At 38.4% G+C, this 19173-nt stretch overlaps 1 protein-coding gene across 1 annotated transcript in view; it reads right to left on the bottom strand.

Moving 5' to 3' along the window:
• Window positions 1-853: 853 nt before the first annotated feature.
• Window positions 854-19173, bottom strand: part of TLN2 (talin 2) — a 146484-nt gene continuing 128164 nt past the window's right edge. The window contains exons 52-58 of the mRNA XM_058811020.1: window positions 18783-18888; window positions 16904-17028; window positions 10122-10247; window positions 8308-8370; window positions 8032-8214; window positions 5842-5967; window positions 854-4626 (exon numbers count right to left, since the gene is read on the bottom strand). Of these exons, the coding sequence (XP_058667003.1) occupies window positions 4498-4626; window positions 5842-5967; window positions 8032-8214; window positions 8308-8370; window positions 10122-10247; window positions 16904-17028; window positions 18783-18888 (858 nt within the window). The 3' untranslated portion in view covers window positions 854-4497. The remainder of the gene's footprint in view (window positions 4627-5841; window positions 5968-8031; window positions 8215-8307; window positions 8371-10121; window positions 10248-16903; window positions 17029-18782; window positions 18889-19173) is intronic.

The raw sequence follows: 19173 nt of genomic DNA, 5'->3' as shown, positions 1-19173 counted from the left end.
AATGCAGCTGAGCAGTGGCAAAGTTCTGGCACAGTTTTCCTATGGAAACCTGGAGTACCTACACACAGTTATATCTGACATGGAAAAATGTTGAATGAAATGTAAATCATTAAAATATAAAAGCAAAACATGCCTTCCCCCCAAAATAACCTGAACAACACCAAGTATCCAGCACCCTTGAATAACTGGTGTTTGATTTTTCCATATATTTGTGTGCTTAACATGTACTCTACTTTATGGATATTGAATAATCACAAAGAATACCTGATACAAAGATATCATAAAATAAGCACTCCTAGTTCTGTCTGTGCAGCAGAACTTGAAATGGAACATTCCTCTCTGTCACCTGGGAATTTCAACCTCTTCCAGGCAACTTCAGCCTTATTGTGCTTAAGGAGCAAAACAATCCTTTGCAAGTAATTTTAACCTCTCACAGGCAACTTCAGCCTCATTTTGCTTAAGAAGCAATATAATCTTTTGCAAGTTACAAATACCTGAAAGGGGAAAAAAGGAAAAGAAAGGAAACAAGAAAGGAAAGTAAGGGAAAAAGAAAAAAAGAAAAAGAAAAAAAAAAAGGAAAAGGAAAAGGAAAAGGAAAATCTTTCAAGGAGCTTATTGTTGGTGAAGACCAAACTAAAATATATTACTTATTTTTATGGCCAGATAAATACTCTACATGGTAGCATGACTACAAACTTCACTGCACTTCTCTTGAGGTTAAAACTTAAAAGGAAAGGAAGACATTAAAGTGAGAGCTCAAACCCCTAGAAACTTCAGCATAAAATTTCAAAACTATCTTCAAGAAGGTTCTTCCACTGCAACGAAGTGATAATTGGAAGAAAAACCAGGGGTTTATACTGCATTTTATTTTTTAAAAAGTGTCAGAATGGCACTTATAGCTCAGTAAATGAGGGCAATTTGTGACAGAGTTGTGACTCATGTGACTAAACAGTTTTTGCATTTGGCATCATTAACTGTGCCACAGAAATGTGATGTTCCATTACCACAACCAACCACAATGTGTTTAATGGAAGTAACATGAATATGGAAATGCAGGTTTCAGAAATCATTACAATTCTGGGCAGATCATTCTCTCTGTTAACCATGATGCAATTACAAAAGGAGAAAATTTCCAGTGTAAGCTACCTGCCCCTAAACCAAGCCCACTCCTAAAAGGGGAAAAAAACCAAACCCCAAGAGGTTACAAAATATGTAGGGATGATAAATGCCATACTCCTGGGCTGAATATTTTATCAGTTTGATAAGGACTGATGAAAACCAGAAATGCACTCGTGATCTCAACATATTTAGGTTGAGGAGGTTTGTAGATTGATGTACTCCTCCCTTCATTAGCAATTAAGTAATGAACAAGCAGAAAATCAAAGGGAAAGGGACATACAAAAAAGTCTGGAATTCAATTTCTATTTCAGAACTTTTCTAACTTTTGAGGCTTCTGAAGGATAAAAGTTTAGACAAGCAATGAAATATTCAATTTTTGAACAGTTGGGGAAATGACATTAGAATGTTTGTACACAAAGAACTTTGAGGCATTTTGTTTTTAATTTGCATACAATTCTCAGAGTGAATTCCACATGAAGAAGGGTGAGATACAACAGAGCTCATTCATCATTTCACAAGTTAACAGAACAAAGTAAACATCTGTCCTTCTTATTAATTAGCATCTACCCCTTACTCCAATTTGTCACTTCCTGCTGCAAGTTCCCATGCCAAAGAAATGGATGGACTGGTTCCAAACTCCACAGATGTTCACATGTGAACTGCAGCGATACTGCAAATTATAACAGCAAGAAAAAAGTTGAAAGACTTTGGATGACCTTATATTCTCTTAATGGTTCACAAACGAAGACCCAAAATTCTGAGTAAAAAAATACTTCAGTTGTCCAGCTCAGCTATTCACCTGACTGTGGTTCCTCTATGGAGCAGTGAGCTAAGGAAAAAATACTTTGTCATGTAAGAGGGGGCACTAAATCAGAACAGAGAAGTCTCAAAATCGCTGTGCTAAAATGGACTTCCCAAACACTTTTCTCTGGAGTACAATTTGAACATGCTCTTACCTTCTACATACTGATAAAGTTTTCTAGCTATATCATTTCCATACATAGCTGCATTTGACAAGGTTTTTTTGGCTTATATCAAACTGGCAGATACCATCCTGACCGAAGTATATTACATCAGTATTATCCCTACAATAAAATAGTGGCATGGTGTTAAAGACAGCATCATCTTTCTTCATGCTTTAATGAGATCAAATAACACTTAAAGGCAGGTTGGAAGGGAAGGAGTAGCAAATCTGTCTTGCAGATCTTTCTGAAAGAGATCAGAAACTGAAGCTGTGCAGGTAAGAAAAAGAAAGGCATAAGCTGCAAAGGAGTTGAACCTACCAACAGCAGCAGAAAATCCCCATCATTTGAGCAGTCTTTATTCAGGTCTTACAGCAATAAATACCAGTTTAGCCTTCTGCCCAAAGACTTACAGAAAGCCTTTTTCTTGGTGGAGGACTCCAGACTGTGACACTGTTCACAGTGAGTTGAACAAAAACCTAAATTGTGTTGAAGTGGCAAATGAAAGAACTCAGAACTGCACATCTCTGATAGGACAGGGTTTGCATTTACACACAAGCCTACACATCACAGCACATCTGTCAATGCCAGTGATTCCATTTGGGATACACCAGTTTATTTTCCTCATGATTGTGGATTTTCCAGCAACTCTACTGAATCTGAAATACGTCAGTATCAGAGAAGAGACAATAAAAACCTTTTTACACTTCAATATTTATTAATTCTCTAGCAGATTTTTGCTATATATTTAGTACTAGTGTAACAAAATTCCTGATAATTCTGTCTCATGCAGGTAACTTAAATGAGGAGTTAGCACTATCTAAACTGAAGAACTACCATTGGGGGTTACTGGGGATGTACAAGACAGGTATTTCCTGCAGCAAGGACAACGAGGTGGGGATGCACAGAACACAGGTCAGGCTCAGCTGAACGTACCTGGCTGGATGTAAGGACAGCCCAGCCTTCAGGAGGCCTGGAGGGGCAGCAGCCTTTGACCTAAACAGACTTGCTATTGCTGTTAGGAGGGCTTGAGAGGAGTTGGAAACTACTGGTAGGAAAGGTGATGTTTCTGTAGTTATTTAAATAGTTTAGCTCTTGCTACTTAAAGTTGCTGTGATTTGTGTTCTCTTTTTGACATAGTGAAATATGTTACTCTACCCAAATTGCTATTTAGGTCACAACAGATACTGAGAGCATACTGTACCTTTCTGCACAAAGACTGCTGATAGACTGCTGCTATTCCTTCTCTGCAATTCCCTGGTGAATACTTTTTCATCAATAGCAACTGTGAAAACAAACTCTCTAGAGTCCAAATTTTTAAAAAATATATTACAGGAAAAATTGTAAATCTACTTGTAAATCACTTATTCTTTTCTCCTACAATTCCCACAGGTTTCAAAACATAATAATTATAAATGTAATTATTAAAATAATAACAAGAGTTGTGATAGTCTTTTGTTGTACTGGGCATTTCCCTTTTTTAACTGAGATACATTCTAACAGAAATACCACAGTACGAACCAGATAATTTCAATTAAAAAACAAAATGCAAACGATTCAGTCCAATGTTAGAGCATGTGTATGTGTGTATAATACTGTAAAAGTAGTCACACATTAGAGGTATATAATTGAAACAGCATTTTCTTTCATGAACCTGCTATTATTGAGGCAGTGACAAGGCTTCCATTTCTTTGTTTTTTGAGCTCTTTAAAGAATGGCTAATGCCACATTATGTAAACCTAAATACTGCACAAGCAGAAGCTTGTTGGTATCAGGTAAGGAACAATACTAGTAGTGCAAACAGCTGCAGAGACAATTCCTCCAGTTTTGGGGTGAACCAGCCATATAACACTGAAAGAGGACAGGCTTCTTCAAAGCCACACTCGTGTGTGTTTCTCCACTCAGCAATACATCCTTCTCCATCTTGGTCTTCATTTTACAAGGGTACTTGGGGGACAACCACCAGCTCATGGGATATTTATCATATAAAAGACTTCTTGACTCTTTTCCTACTTAATCTTATCAATGTTTTAGAACAAGTCAAGGACTGATAAATACCTCAACCATCAGGAAAGTGACAATAATACTGACTTAGTATCTTTAGTAAAAAGTGAAACATTCTCTCCTGAGATACAAATCAAGGGAGGAACAGGAATGATGAACCTAACACTGTACCATTGTTTGATCATCATGCACCTCAGCTGAGCAGGTGGGAAAGAACAATTGTTTATTGCCCTCTGCTCATCCAAAGCTATGACAGGCAGTTTATTTAGCTAAGTGCTTGGCTTATCAGTATGCTGTCAGAGCAGTTCTCAATGTGCTGTCCCCCTTTAGCTTATTTCTTTAAAAGAAAAAAAGAGAAAAAAAAAAGAAAAAAAAATAATAAAAAGGAAGAAAAATCTCAGCAGGTTAACAGTTAACCCTCATCTTCTCTCAGCTCTGTGGGTAGAAATTTGTATTGCTGTTGGCGGATCTGAGCCAGTTTTTTCCTTGCCTCTTCCAGTTCTCTCTCCTTCTTCAGCATTTCTTCTTGGGCTGCAATAATCTAGAAAACAGAAACAGCAAGGAATACTGTGTAAAATAATATTTCTTTCCTTAATGACGCCACAGTCACAGCTGGCCATGTGAGCATTCTCCAGAGATGCACCTAACTTCAATGACTTCATCAAGAATTGCTCAAATTTTTCCAGATGCCAGGACTAGGCCATCAAGAAAAGTATTCTATTTCCACTTGAATAAAAGAAAAAAAGAATCTACCACCTTTAGTTGTACCACACATCCACGATGAATTTTACAGTTCTGAATTTTACAGTTCTGCATTCTCCCAACATTCAGCAAGGTGGAGGTTTAGAACATGTAGAATAAGCACTATGTCTTAACATAGTATCTGATTGACAGTAAAATTGAACTCTCCTCATGCAGGCATCCACAGTATTTTCCTGCATCTCAGAATGCCAAAGAAAAAATGATAGCAGTACAGATATGCAGAAATAATCAAGTCCAGTATATTTTAAGTAGCATGTACAGTATATGATGTACTTCATTCATTATAAGGAATCTAAAAGTTGATACCTCAGAGCCTTGAAATCTTTTAAATATTGTTATTATTTCCCAGTAATTATTATGGTCACAGCAACAAAGCCTCATTGGTTCTTATCTCTCCTTCTCTATTTCTTTGCTTAAATACATGCAAAATCATTGTTTAATTAAGATTTGGGAACAGTTAAAGTACATGAGAGAATTCTGAAAAGATTTATTCATTTAATCTGCTCTTACAGCAAATGCTCAGTGGAGAAGTGCAGCTACCACACAGGACATCACTGCTCTTATATCAGGGGTTCCATGATAAGGAGGCATCAAGTAACTGATCATGGATTTTTCAAGTAATTAATCATGGATTTCTCAAGTAACTGATCATGGATTTTTCAAGTAATTAATCATGGATTTCTCAAGTAACTGATCATGGATTTCTCAAGTAATTAATCATGGATTTCTCAAGTAGCTGATCATGGATTTTTCAAGTAATTAATCATAGATTTCTCAAGTAACTGATCACGGATTTCTCAAGTAATTAATCATGGATTTCTCAAGTAACTGATCATGGATTTTTCAAGTAATTAATCATGGATTTCTCAAGTAACTGATCATGGATTTCTCAAGTAATTGATCATGGATTTCTCAGTAGATCTGTCCAGCAGGTGGACATTGTAACACCCCTCATTTCTGTGCTGGTTTTTATTTCTGGAGTGATGGTACCAACCTGAGCAATGCCACCCACAAACTTTGTTTTGACCACAACGTCATCATCCTCTGCTTTTCCAAATGCTGCTTTCTGGGCTGCCCTGACAAGATTGTCTGATGCACGCTTGACAGCATTTCCTGCAGCCTTTGAGGAAAAAAAAAGAAATTTAGTAAAAAGAAAATAACTAACATGGATTTGTCTGAACATCAAAACAAACATCTTTGCTTGACTGCACAGGAAAGGTATGGGGTTTTTTTTCACAGGGAAAAGCAAATTAATCTGTGAAAATCAGTGATACAGAGAAAACAAAATTCCTTTCTTTAAAAAGCTGAAAGTTGGAGAAGTCACAAATGAGATTTTTTCCTACAGTTTGAAATAAAGCAGCGGATGAAATTACAATTTATAATTTACTGATCAGACTTTTGTTTTTGAGAAGAACAGAAACTAAAAACTAGTGTATAAAGATATTATAAAACAATAAATTTTTTAAATTAATGGATTTTAATCAGGGCAAGTTAGCAACTTACACAGCCAGGGTTATCTCACATTTAAACTTTTATTTCCTAAAAATTCTCAGAGAAACAGTCAAATATTTGTAATATGTATCTTTTGTTGTAATACATATCTTTTGTTTCTACAAAATATTTCTTTTGTTGTCTGAATATATATATATTTTTTTGTTGTTATATAATATATATATATATTTTCCTATCCCATATTTCCAGCTGCATCTCACTTTCAAGTCTTCCTCACTGAGATGTCCCAAGGATAAATTGTTTGAAATTTACTCTGCTCACTCTGGAGCTCATCCAGAAAGAATGGAAACATTTCCAATTGCTTCATTAAGTTTTGGAAGATTCTGTAACAGTGCAGTCCAAATTTACATTCATGGGAAATGCAGTTCAAATTGGGGTATGAAGGAAAAAACCAAGACACTCAAAGTCCTCAATCCAACCTATTGATTAAAGCTATGGAAAACATTTCTGCTGGGGGCAAAGCCAGCTGAAAAGTCTCAGTAGTTTTGGCATGTCCACCAGAAAAAATGTTTAGTAGACATCAACTCATTGTTTTTGCTATGATAAAGGACATGATTTCCAAGTGCAAACTGCTCTTCCTTTCATCATTCATTCTGGGACTAAAATGAAACTTGGTAAAATGGCAAAGTTCAGTTTCAGTCCGTGCTTGGGCTTGTTTCCTTTTCACATTCCCTTCCAATTTCTCACATTTGGTGTCTATTTAATAATATTTGCCCACAATGACTGAGAACCCCAAATTTCCTGTCAGAGCTGAGAAAAGTCTCTAGTAGTTGAATTTTTCCTGTTTCTATTGTTTGTTCTGCATTTAAAATTCCTTCAGACCTATCTTGGCACCTAGATATTACAGAGCAAATTGCATTATTCCAGTTACTGCCACCTTCCCCACACCCTTTGGCAATGTCAGTCTACATGGATTGACTGGAAAGCACTAAAACCATCTCAGCCCTATAACTCCCCTATGACATACCACTGTTTGCTGTAGAAACATGTAGATTTTTCACACAGTCATATATTTTTTCCCTCCTAAATATTTAAACCATGTTTCTACTTTGAAAAAAATGATAACATCAGTTCCTCATGCTCAGAGAGATACTCTGTCATATGTATTTCTGTTGAATTTGATTCTGCCCAGCCATACATGAACTGTTGCACTGAATGTCCATTAGTAGCAGCTGTGCAAGTACAAGAAAAAAGGGAATTTTCACTGTTCACCAAAGGTGATATAAAAAAAGCAGCTGAAATAGTTGTATGTTCCAGGCTGAGCCTGCAGAGAAGGCTGTGGTCATTTTAAAAATTACCATCCTCAAACAAAACCTCCAGAGACTTTACATTTTACCCATCAAAACACAGTGGTAATTCAGCAGCAGTTGAGAGAAGCCCAACATGAAATGGATGTTAACATAAAAGGGAACCAGTTTTATGTAAAGAAGCTCACTCAGACCTCAATTGAGATGTTGCATTAGGTTCTCCTCTTATTTTTGTCTAACAATGATTGTCCATTTTAGAAGTGCTCTATCTACAACTGCTGTCTCTTGACTCCTAGGAACAAAGGCAGTCTGACCACAATCTTAGCACTTAGAGAAATACTTTGTTGAACATGTGCATAATCCTGGAGTGCTGAAACAGTGTTCACACAGCACTACATGGGTGCTCAGAAATTAAACACAGGTACCTGTAGCCTCCTCATGGCTTCAGAGTCATGATCAGCCTTCACTTTGCAAGCCACAAGCAGCTGTGCTGTAGAAGCTGCCACTTGTTTGGCAGATGAGATGAGTTTCTCCTCACTGGCATGGCCTTGCACTGAGGCATTTGCTGCTTCACAGAGATTGCTGGTTGCAGCTGCCACCATTCTGGCCTAGAAGGCAGCAAAAAAAAGCCACTGGGTATTCTCACAGATATTATTTCTTCAGAGAATGTGCCAGTTTTCTCAAGAGAAGTAGTTACTCACAGCAGAAATAAGTCCCTGAGACCACTGTCCATCATCAGCTGCATTTGCAGGGATTGCTCCAACCTGAAAAAACAGTTCAGAGATGCTTACAAGAAAACAGAAAATACAATTGCTCTGTCTCAGACACTCAGTAATCCATGAAAAAAGCAAACACCTGTACCTGTGACTGTGCCCAGCACATTCAAGAGCAGAATATCCAACTGAAGTCAGTTATCACAGTGACTGTGCTTCCAGCACACATCTGCCTGCTCAGGAAGTGTCCAGCTTACTGTACTGCTTCAGCTGACCCATTCTTGGAACACACAGGAGCAATTACCAGAATAACCAGTAATTAGCTGACTATGGTGGTTGAAACCACAGCTGAAGCAACAGCTGAAGCAGCAGTTCCTTAAGTCCCAGGCTTTAAAATAACTTACTTCTGTCTCCATAATACATTTGAATTTACATTATTCTTTCATCTCTTCTGATCTGAGCACTGTGGGAAGGTACGGAAGATCAGAAAGCTTCACAGGGAAGCCCCCACGTGCCTTCATGCCCAATAATGGCACTTCAGGAGAGCAGCTCATTTCTCTGCATGGCTTTTCCACTGAAGTGTTCATGGCATCAGCAGTACCAGCAACAATTTGGAGACAGTTTTCTTCCCATATTGGATGAAAGCAATGAAGCTAAACCCTGTAGTTGGTTGCCAGACCCACATCCCCACAGCTGCATGGGTCTGGGTGGTTTTTGGAGAGAAGCTCCAAGATGTGAAATGTAAACATGGTCCAGAAACTTGTGTTTTAAAAGAAATGTAAACAGGCATTCAAGCATAATGAGAATTCCAGGGAATTAGATCAAATCATTAAGTACAGCATCAACATAAACAGAAGATATGTTCTCTCATGGCTGTGATGACACTTATGCAACTTAAAAAAAAATCAGTTATAAAAAAACCCCTAAAGTATTTAGGTTTCAAGTTTTTCTTGCCTCATCATCCCCTGAACAGATATGTTTAAGCAGACCACAGATGAAGTGCTTGTTGGTTCTGTTAGAAACAAAAGCACAAGCTTTCCAGAGCCCAGGCTGAAGAGACAGCAGAGCCTGATTGTGGGATCCATGACAGAGCCTGCTCTGAGTTAACAGTAAGGTGAAAATGGAAACCAGAGCTATACAACAACAATGATCCTATAATAATTGTTCTCACAGGCAACATACCTGGTTGATGTTTAGATTTTATCTTTCAGAGTATACTGACTGTGAAAAATAGTGATGGATGTGAAATGATTTACAAAAATCTCAATTCTGAGCACACCAAAAGGATGTCATGTGCTGTAAACACTCCTTCCATTGATTGCAGCAATAACTACAAGCACAGCCACTGAAATGTCCTGAATTGACATGCAGGCCTGTGTCCCCATTGAATCACAAGTCACTGAGGGCACAATTACTGAGGCCTTCTGCTGTTCTGGCCCAGAGCAATATTGGACATGGAGACATTTGGGTTTGGATCCCCAAACTGTTGTGTGGGACTGTACATTACCAGCTTCAATCACAGATCTTCATGAAGTGAAAAAGCCCCACAGCAAAACTCCCCATGACTGAATAATTTGAGGAGTCAAGAACTTGATTACACTTGTGAGGTTGAAATAAATGTAACTGTGGGATTTTTTAAACAGAACCAGGTCTGGGCCATGTATTGTGATGAGCAGTGAACAATTCACATTTTCATTAGTTATTCCAAAGCTCCTTCCTACTGTTTAACAGAACCTTTAGGAGACTATATTCATTTTTGATGCTTTCCCCCAGTACTGTTGCTACATGTCCTGTTTACCCACCTTTCCCTGAGCCACCAGTTCCCTCTGGGCTGCTGAAGCTGACTTCACAAGGGCACTGGTAGCAGCTGCAATGGATTTAGCTGCTTCCAGGATCTGTTCTTCAAAATCCAGAGTCTCATCTGCTTGCTATAACCAAGAAAAAACAACGTTACACATTCACCTGACAGCATTATACTTTCCAGACTGAGGATATATACAAAGACAAGAAGATTCTGGAACATGTCAGTAAAGTCAGTAAGATCTGTAACATCATTTTCTGCACAGGAGTTTTGTGTGGATAAAGCTGGGAGTCAACATAAAGTATTAGAGCTTGCCCCTGTGCCTGCTCACACTGAAACAGCATCACACAAGATATTTAAACAAAGCCATCAACTTTCTAATGCATTAACTCCACTAGAGCTACTCTAAACTACATTCAGAAAAGTGCAGGTCTGAAAAGAAATTCTTGTCTTTCCTATCAAGACTATCTCTGTAATGCCGTAATAGTGGCTTCCAAGATTGCTAAACTAGGGAAAGCATTTTCTAAATACTTAAAGACTTAAGGCATTGAAAAAGAACAATGATAAATATGTGTTGTCTCATTCACCTGCAATAAGGAATGTAAAGTAGATACCAAGCAAGAGCACAGATTTAACAGCTTTTGGTAAGAGCTGTCACTGCACAGAAAGCAGCTTTGTGCAGTTCAGTGATCTTGGACATTGAAGTTCCAAAGCTCTGTCTGGAGCACTTCAGTCATCCAATAATGTCTTTGAACAAGCATTTGCAAAACCTCCTAATGAGGTTTCTTACTATTTAAAATGTAAATTTATTGTTCTATAAAAACTTTCCTGACTTTCAAATAATTTAAACAAATATTGAAAACATTTGTCCATCTAAGCATGCTTACTATCTTTTGAACAGTTAACAAAATAGATAGAGATGAACAGTTATTGTTATTTTAAACAGAACCAGGCCTGGGCCTTGTATTCTGATTGTTTTTTATATAAAATATTCCAACAGAATGTATTTTGTTTGAGACTCAATCACAAGCCCACTGGAATCCAAGGCTGTATGACAAGCAGGGCTAGTGGCTACAGTATCAGGACATCCTGTTTTGTGAGAGATAAGGCTTTTGAAATATTATATAGAATATATAGAATAAATAGGTTTATTCTAACTACAACCACAATGTTCTTGTGCCACACAACTAACTTTAGAAACACCAGCCAGGAGGGCCATGAGTTAAAAAACTGGGCACTCATTTGCAAGTCTAAGCACACCCATCTAAATTTAAATCAGGTTTAGTTCTCCTGTTACTGCAGTTTGATGAAATAGTAAATTATAAAATAATAAAGGATAATGATAAGTAATTACAAAATGACCCATCAAGCAGCACTCAGTCCTACAGCACTTCACATAACTGTCACATAACTAAAAGTCCAGGAGATGAAACAATAGCATCCACAGACACCAGAAAAACTGAATCATCTGAAAATTAAAACTGATGTGTAGATTAAGATGTCTGGCACTTTAAAGTTTTTCTTTTTTTAAGAAAAGCCACCTAATCCACAGAAAACTATTTGTCTTGCCTTGCTATTGGGCTGTTCCCATAAACTAAAGTATATGTCTTTGTAATAAAAGAAATTGCTTTGGAAAGTGAGCAAGTCATGTTCCACACACAATTTTGGCAGTGCTTGCAATGCCACATCATGACCATTGTTATAGCAAAGTACAATCACATTGGTCCTCTACAGGCCTCAAATTTCATAAATAAAACTCCTATTTCAATCATGACATTGCCAGAGTGATTAAATAGAATCCAGTACAGTCTGTCAGAATTACTGTCCTTATCAAAACAGATGCATTATTGACTTTGATTTGGCTAAAGACAAACAGAAATATCAACAAAAAAACCACTGACTGACAGTAAATTGAGGAGACTGTTACTGCACTTTGAAAAGTCTGTTATTGCACTTCTACTTTTGTCCAAAACTTCTTACTATCAAGTTTTTAAATTCTCATTTCTAACATAAAATCCATTGTATGCATTACTGTTTATATGTCAGCACTGTCAGGAATTCAGACTTAAATGAGTGAGAACTTCAATATCTGCTTATTTATTACAAAGGAAGTGTCAGTCTTTGTTGACATTTAATAAAATGCTCATGGCCATAGTGTGATCTGCTGGACAGCTATGAATGTGCTCAGATGGAATTCAATTTGTGAAAAAACAGCCACCAAAAAGATGCTGAACAAAAGCAGTTGTTTAATCTCAGTTCAGGGTAGTGAGTGGACTAAATATTGCACACAATTCCTTAGCAAAAATTAGCTGCTTTTCAAAGAGAATGCCAAGAAATCAAGAGTGCCATTGTACAATGGCTGGATTAACTTCCACTGTGGGGCAGCAGGTGAAGCTCAACAGGAGAACAAACAGCTAAACCTTAGTGTCTCATCTGGTAACAGATTTTTTTCTCTCCTGTTTGCCCAATCACTTTCTTTCCAATTATACTGAAATCCAGGGCTTGGGAGATCAAGCCATAGGTTAAATTTCTCAAATTTCCAAGTCTTGCATGCTCTGACATCTCACAGCTTTTTTTACTTCTGGAAAAAAAACCTCTTGACAGTTGATCCCTTCTGTGAAGAATTTATTTCTGTAGCAGCCTTACACAGCACTCAAACTGTTGAATGCCTGTTGACTTTTTATCTTTTCTAAGAAATCCTTCTTTTCTAGTCCTTCTCTGTGGTTTTCCCTTCACCATTCTCAGGTGTGCCACATCCCAGGGCTGGATACTCAGTGGGGGAGGCACAATGCTCAGCCAGCACTGTGGCTGTGTTACTGCCACAGCTCTTCCCAGAGCATTCCTCAGCAATAGGGACAGGGAGCAGCACAAGGCTGAGCCCAGCAAAATGCCCTACAAGAAAAGGAAATATTTCACCATTCTCATTCTTAAAAGAGTGTGTCTCCTGGACTGCCTTAAGTTCACACTCATAAACAGTACCCTACAATATGTCAGTTCACAGCCTTCATAAATAAAGTTGAGAGCAATGATGGCAGAAAATATCACATTGTGAGATTTTAAAGCAGGTTTCTTTAGAAAACCAGATCTAGGACAAAAGGGATAAGCTTCTCCTTCCTCCAGCGGCCCCCATGAAGATCAGCATCTCATTTTCCTCAAGCCTGAGCTAATATGCTGTTATTAACCATGTACAGCTATAAATAGATGGGAAAATTAAGTCACCAGAACAGACAAACATTAGGCTCACTACAAAGTCTTTAGCATGGAATATCCTTAAAATTATGTTGATTATGCCATTGAAATGTTGATTATGCTATTGAAAAGAAAACTAAAAAGATATGGTTTTGTATTGTATTTTAACCATTTTTCTACAGCATCTGCATTATTAGGGGTAGCATAAATAAAGTCAGAGTTAATAGGAAAACAAATGAGCCCCCAATCTCATTGCAAAACAGTAGCAAAAATTACAAAAGACAAACCACTTTCTTTTCAAGCACCTCTAATTTTCTACCTTATAATGAGCAAACCAATATGAGTAAGTTACTGCACTGAGCCATGGAAAGCACAATAAGAATCTCAGTGAAAGTCAGCTGCTGCTCACTGTCACAAAGAGCCCTACACAACTTATAAGTCCCTCCAAGAGCAACTCTACTGATAAAGGAGCACTCCATGTATGTATTTTACACCAGATTAGATTAGGAGTCTACAGGAAGTCTTCTAAACCTGCTTGTGAGTGACTCCACTCCTTCATATTTCCTTCTACTAGGTTAAAACCCCCGGAGACAGGGCAGGACACTGTAGGAATATGTTTGATATATAGTTGGATTAAATAACAACCTAATATATCAAACATATCACACAGAGTCCTGCAGAAAAAGGCATCCAGGTTTGATTCATCTTGGGTTAAAAAAAACAAAGGACCAACTGCTGAAAGCTGCCAGCAGGGAACTCTTCCTGACTACAGGACACCCATGTGTGGAGGCAGAGGCCTGCACAGAAGCTTGGAGAGCAGACAGAACAGGGGAGGGACAGCAATGCTCTCTCCTTTGTACCCCATCTACCATACCTTTTTACTTAAAAGTGGGTTTTGCCCAGTATTAGCATGAAGATTTTGCTAGACCAAATAGTTTTCTTCTTCAGAAAATTACTAGTTTTGGGGGTTATTTTACAGGAAGTAGCATGTTTGCATAACAGAAGGAATGTGTGTCTGCACTGCAATACAACTGACTCTCCAAATGGAAAACTGAAAAAATAAGAGTCCACATTCAGGAAAAATAATTGTACTTAAAGGAAACATGACAGCCAACTCCTGCTTAATAGACCATAAAGATCTCAGTGCTTCTCAGATAATTTCTCACTTTGAACACTGCAAGGAGAATACTGAACAGGTTTTGTGTTACAGACAGTAGTAATAACAACTGCTCAGGAGAGTCCTCTGAGCTCAGAAGACACACAGATATTTACAGAGTGTCAGTGGGGCTGTGGACTAGTGCACTAAGCATGTTGGGAGCACATTCACCTGCAGCCAAACAGCCAGGATTTAAACAAACAAAATAAACACTGCAATAAAGCACAGGCAGCAGTTACCAGCACTGTGTCTCATTAGAAATTGTCCTCTGGGATAAGATGATTCCCAGCAGCAGAAAATAAAGATGTCTCATGCTATTTGTGTCAGTTTAAGACATCAGGGGGTTATGATAGGTGCAAAAATATGAAGAGGAAACGAGGAAAAGAAGAAATAAAAGAAAATGAATCCAAAAGTAAAAAAAAAAAATAAAATGGTGAAACAAATGAGAAGAAACCCTACCTTCAGCTATTTGTGGTTTTTTTAGAGCTAAAAGACAAACTGGAACACAAAGATCAAAATTTCAAGCTGAAATCAAATTACTCCCATTCACTGCACTAATAAAACAACTTCAGAAAAAACAGAGAATCAGCCACCAAGCAGTAATGATGAAGATGATGGATTTCCTGCAGGTAGACATTCTAAAATTACCAACTGAGGACTCTGCAAGTTCACTTGATGATGATTGCTGCTAACCAAAGCAGGATTTTGTCTAGCTAGTCTGTTCCATTGTAGAAAATAACTCCTATTCCTGCCTTTCACAGACTGAGCACAAGACAAAGCAGCCCTTCCCTGGTCTAAGCATTCCTACTCAACACCCTGGGTGTTGTCAAAGATGGCTTTAGGGAGACACAGGCTGCTCACCACAGGAAATCCTGCTCTGGGAGGATACAATCTGCAAGTCTGCAGCAGAAAAAGTGCTGTTTGAGCCACTCTGCCATCTTCCTGTAGCTTTTGATGTGGATTATAATCCTTATTGTGAAAGAGATTAAACATCTGAAAAGGATGCAAAGGCTGCTGAAATCCCAAATCAAACAAACAGCTGGATATGAATTTTAGTTTCAGAAAATGACAAACCAACCAGTAAGTCACAAGGAGACTGGATACTCAAATTAACATGTTAAATGATGAGCAGGTGTGAGAACTGGGAAATTCACTGGGAGATTACAATGACCCTGGAGGGGCTTAGATGTTGGCAGGAAACTGCTCCATGGTTCCCAGGCAACACACATGTGCTATTGTGCAGTGACTGCATAGAAAAGGTGATGGAGGACTTCTCCACTCCTCACACTCAGCCTGTGGAATCTCATTAGAAAGGACCATTTTTCTTTATAAACAAAATGGATGTACTTGTTAAAAAATGCAGACAAAGAGCTTTCTTTTTTTCATGAGCTAATTTATTCCTATCACTGAACAGGGAGTGGGGGCTGAGAGGTCCTCAAAGGCTGAAGCTTCCAAGAACTATTTCATCTGATGCTCCTAAATAACAAAATACTACCCTGCACCAATGGAATCATCCAACACTGAATGAATGGTCTTGAGGCTCTGCTTTTTAGAAAGATTTCTCATTAGCTTTACTTTGAAAACAGATTTGCACCTACAAAGCAGCATAAAGAGGAAAAATGGACACATAGTCCTTTCCTGACATCAATTACACACCCAAATATGTTTTTAATTTTAAAAAGATACAGCACAGTAATTTCTACTAAAACCTGCCTGTTAACACCAGGCAAAAGGTAGCAATTCTCTGGGACCCACCAGTTTCATATATTCCCTCTGTACTGCATGTGAAAACAGTTGGCTTAATTTTATTATATCCTCAGAGACACATTTGAAAGGACCTTGGCAACATGCAACACTACTTGATATCATAATGAACTGGAATTTAATTTCCTTCAGGAAAATGACATAGAAATGATCATACAATGTATCTATACTGAAACAGCTACTCTCTAAGCAGGGCAGAAAATGCTGGTTTTAGCCTTAGAAAATCCTGCAGGTCCTTTGCATTCTCTTGAATCCCAACTGTGTTACTGCTGCTTTCTCCTGCTACATCCCACAAATTCAGATATCAACAAAGGGGCTTCAAAAGAAAGCAAGTAAGAATGACTACACAGCAGTAAAATGTTTGGAAACAGAAAAGTAAACATTCAACAGTAATGATGCCATAACTTACAAGCATTTCTAACATTTGGCTCCTCTTCCTTTGCTTGCTTATGGCTGGTGCTTGACTCACTCCCTGAAAAGCACCTTTTTACCCTCTGCCCTCAGGGGTAAGTGCCATCCAGAGTAGGTGACACTTAATTCATGGCACTAAAATTCGTGCAAGGTTTGATTTTCTACACCATTATTGTGGCCAGTAGCAAATACACACCAAACTATGGGCAGTGTGCATCCTCTGCCTTGTTAACCTCAAACAAACAGTGGGGATGGACACTCACCTTGGGCTTGGCTCTTGGTTTCAGCTGCTCTAACTTCTTTGCTGCAGCCTCAATTGATGCTGCAGCCCCTAATAGCTCTGTCTCTGCAATGACTGTTGGGTCTTCTGGATCCACCCACTCTGTCCCTGAAATTAATGGAGATGGAGACAATAACTTCAGTGTCACTGTGAGCTGCCACTCAAACAGGGGGAATTGCAATCACACCTCAAGTGTCCAGAATGTACACCACAGAAGGCTAATTTTAGTGCCATAATACCATGAAGCCAGTGGTTTATGTCACAGAGAAAACTGTAAAGCAGAGGGGGAAGAAATATTTAGTAGCATTATTTTTTCATGACAGTAACTTATTTAATAATTGTGTAAGCAAAGAAGCTAATTTTAGTGCCATAATGCCATGAAGCCAGTGGTTTATGTCACAGAGAAAACTGTAAAGCAGAGGGGAAAGAAATATTTAGTAGCATTATTTTTTCATGACAGTAACTTATTTAATAATTGTGTAAGCAAAGAAGCTTCAAAAAGGGATGCTGTCCATACTGGGAACAAAACCAGCTGTCACTCAACTTGTGTTTATCAGAGATCTTACTCAGATGGTTGCCAACTTGACCAAGCCATGGGTACATTGAGAAGTCTGACACAGAGGTAGAGAGAACAGGCTGCAGCCAGCACAGCCACCCCAGCACACTCTGCAGTCCCCCTGCTCTGCCCTGGCATCTGTGCACTGGCAGTGCCTGGGGATGAAGTTGGCACTGCCTGAAGGAAGCACACTTCTGGCAGTGTGTGTCTAACAGTGATGTAGAAAAGGCCAAAGCAGTTTCTGTACTACATCTGAAGGGTAATTTTTTTTTTTGCGGTTGACTTTTTGGCATTTCTATTTTCTCAAAGAATTTTTGTAGATCGACAAAATGAATACTTGGCTGGAAGTGGTTTCAGATTTTTTGAAGCTGTCAGTGCATTATTATTTTTGATTTCCGAACACCATTCTCTGAATTACAAGATTCAGAAAGCATCCATATTCTGGATTGAGGGAAACAATGAATCAGCCAGAAGAAGTTCATAACCTCCAAGGACATGGTCTAAAACCCATTTCTCAGCTCAAATGCTGTACAGAATGACAATGCTCTATATTAAATCCTAATACTGGCAGATAAACAGGGTAAAAAAAAAAGGCAGCAAGTATAAATGCAGTCAACCCCAAATTTGTAAAACGTACTAGTTGCTCTTCAAAAAAAGGCATTTCACAAAGGTTAAAACATTTACATGTTGAATTTGTTAGGAGACAGCTTTATTGTGTACCTATAAATGAAAATGAGGAAAGAAAATTGTGAATGGCTAAAACACATTTTACTTCCCACAAAAAAAGCTTCTAAAGAGAATAAAGACATCCTCTACAGGCAGCAAGTGAAAAAGAAATAAGAAGTGTTTTTTTATTTTAGTGAATATGAATTAAAATGCAAAAGTAGCCAGAAATTAATAAATGTGTCCAAAGATGAGAATAATATAAATATCTTTAAAAAGCACTTAGGGAATAGAAGAAGTTTGATATCAGCTTGCCTTAATAGCAAATGAAAACAGAAATTTTGAAATATATGAGGATGCAGCAAGAATTCAATAAAGCTACTTGAGCAGGGAAATAGCATCATGTAGATAACTGTTCTGTGAAAAAGAGTAACTCTATTAAGAGATAAGGAGGGAAGCAGGAGAAAAAAAATGGATTCCCATATATGAAAATTGCTTATAGTTCAGATTCATTTGCAAGGATCAGGTACTGATAACAGCAGGAAATAACTGAGGAGAGCCTGCAGTGTCTGTGACACAGAACATCAGACCATGATTTCTGCAGTAATGAGCACACCACACTGGGAGCCTGCTCCCAACTCACCCTTCATTGCTTCTGCTGACTGGATAAGCTCTGTGACAGCACCTGCAACCCGCTTGGAGAAAGAGGCCAGCTGATGCTTTAGCTCTGGAGTTGCTTTTTGCAGAATCTAGAGAAAGAGAATGCACATTATTAAGGATTCCAGGATGCTGGAGGATTCCCAAGGCACTCTAGTGCAATATTTATTTTGTATAGCAATTGTCTGAAGCCCAGTGAGAGAACTGTAACTGTCAGGAGGGACTAGGAGCAGAGGCTTGCACTACAGTGCTGGATGCACACCAGGAAAGTGGCACTGCCTTGCACAGCTCCAGACTTCCCTCACCTCAGCATGGACCAACACTGGCCAGGATGGAGCACATGGATCTGCAGGAGGTCAGGTCACTCTGGATTCTCA

The sequence above is a fragment of the Ammospiza caudacuta genome, chromosome 10, assembly GCF_027887145.1.
Source record: "Ammospiza caudacuta isolate bAmmCau1 chromosome 10, bAmmCau1.pri, whole genome shotgun sequence".
NCBI classification, from domain to species: domain Eukaryota; kingdom Metazoa; phylum Chordata; class Aves; order Passeriformes; family Passerellidae; genus Ammospiza; species Ammospiza caudacuta.
Note: the sequence above shows the minus strand (reverse complement) of the source record. Positions and strands in the feature narration are given on the sequence as shown.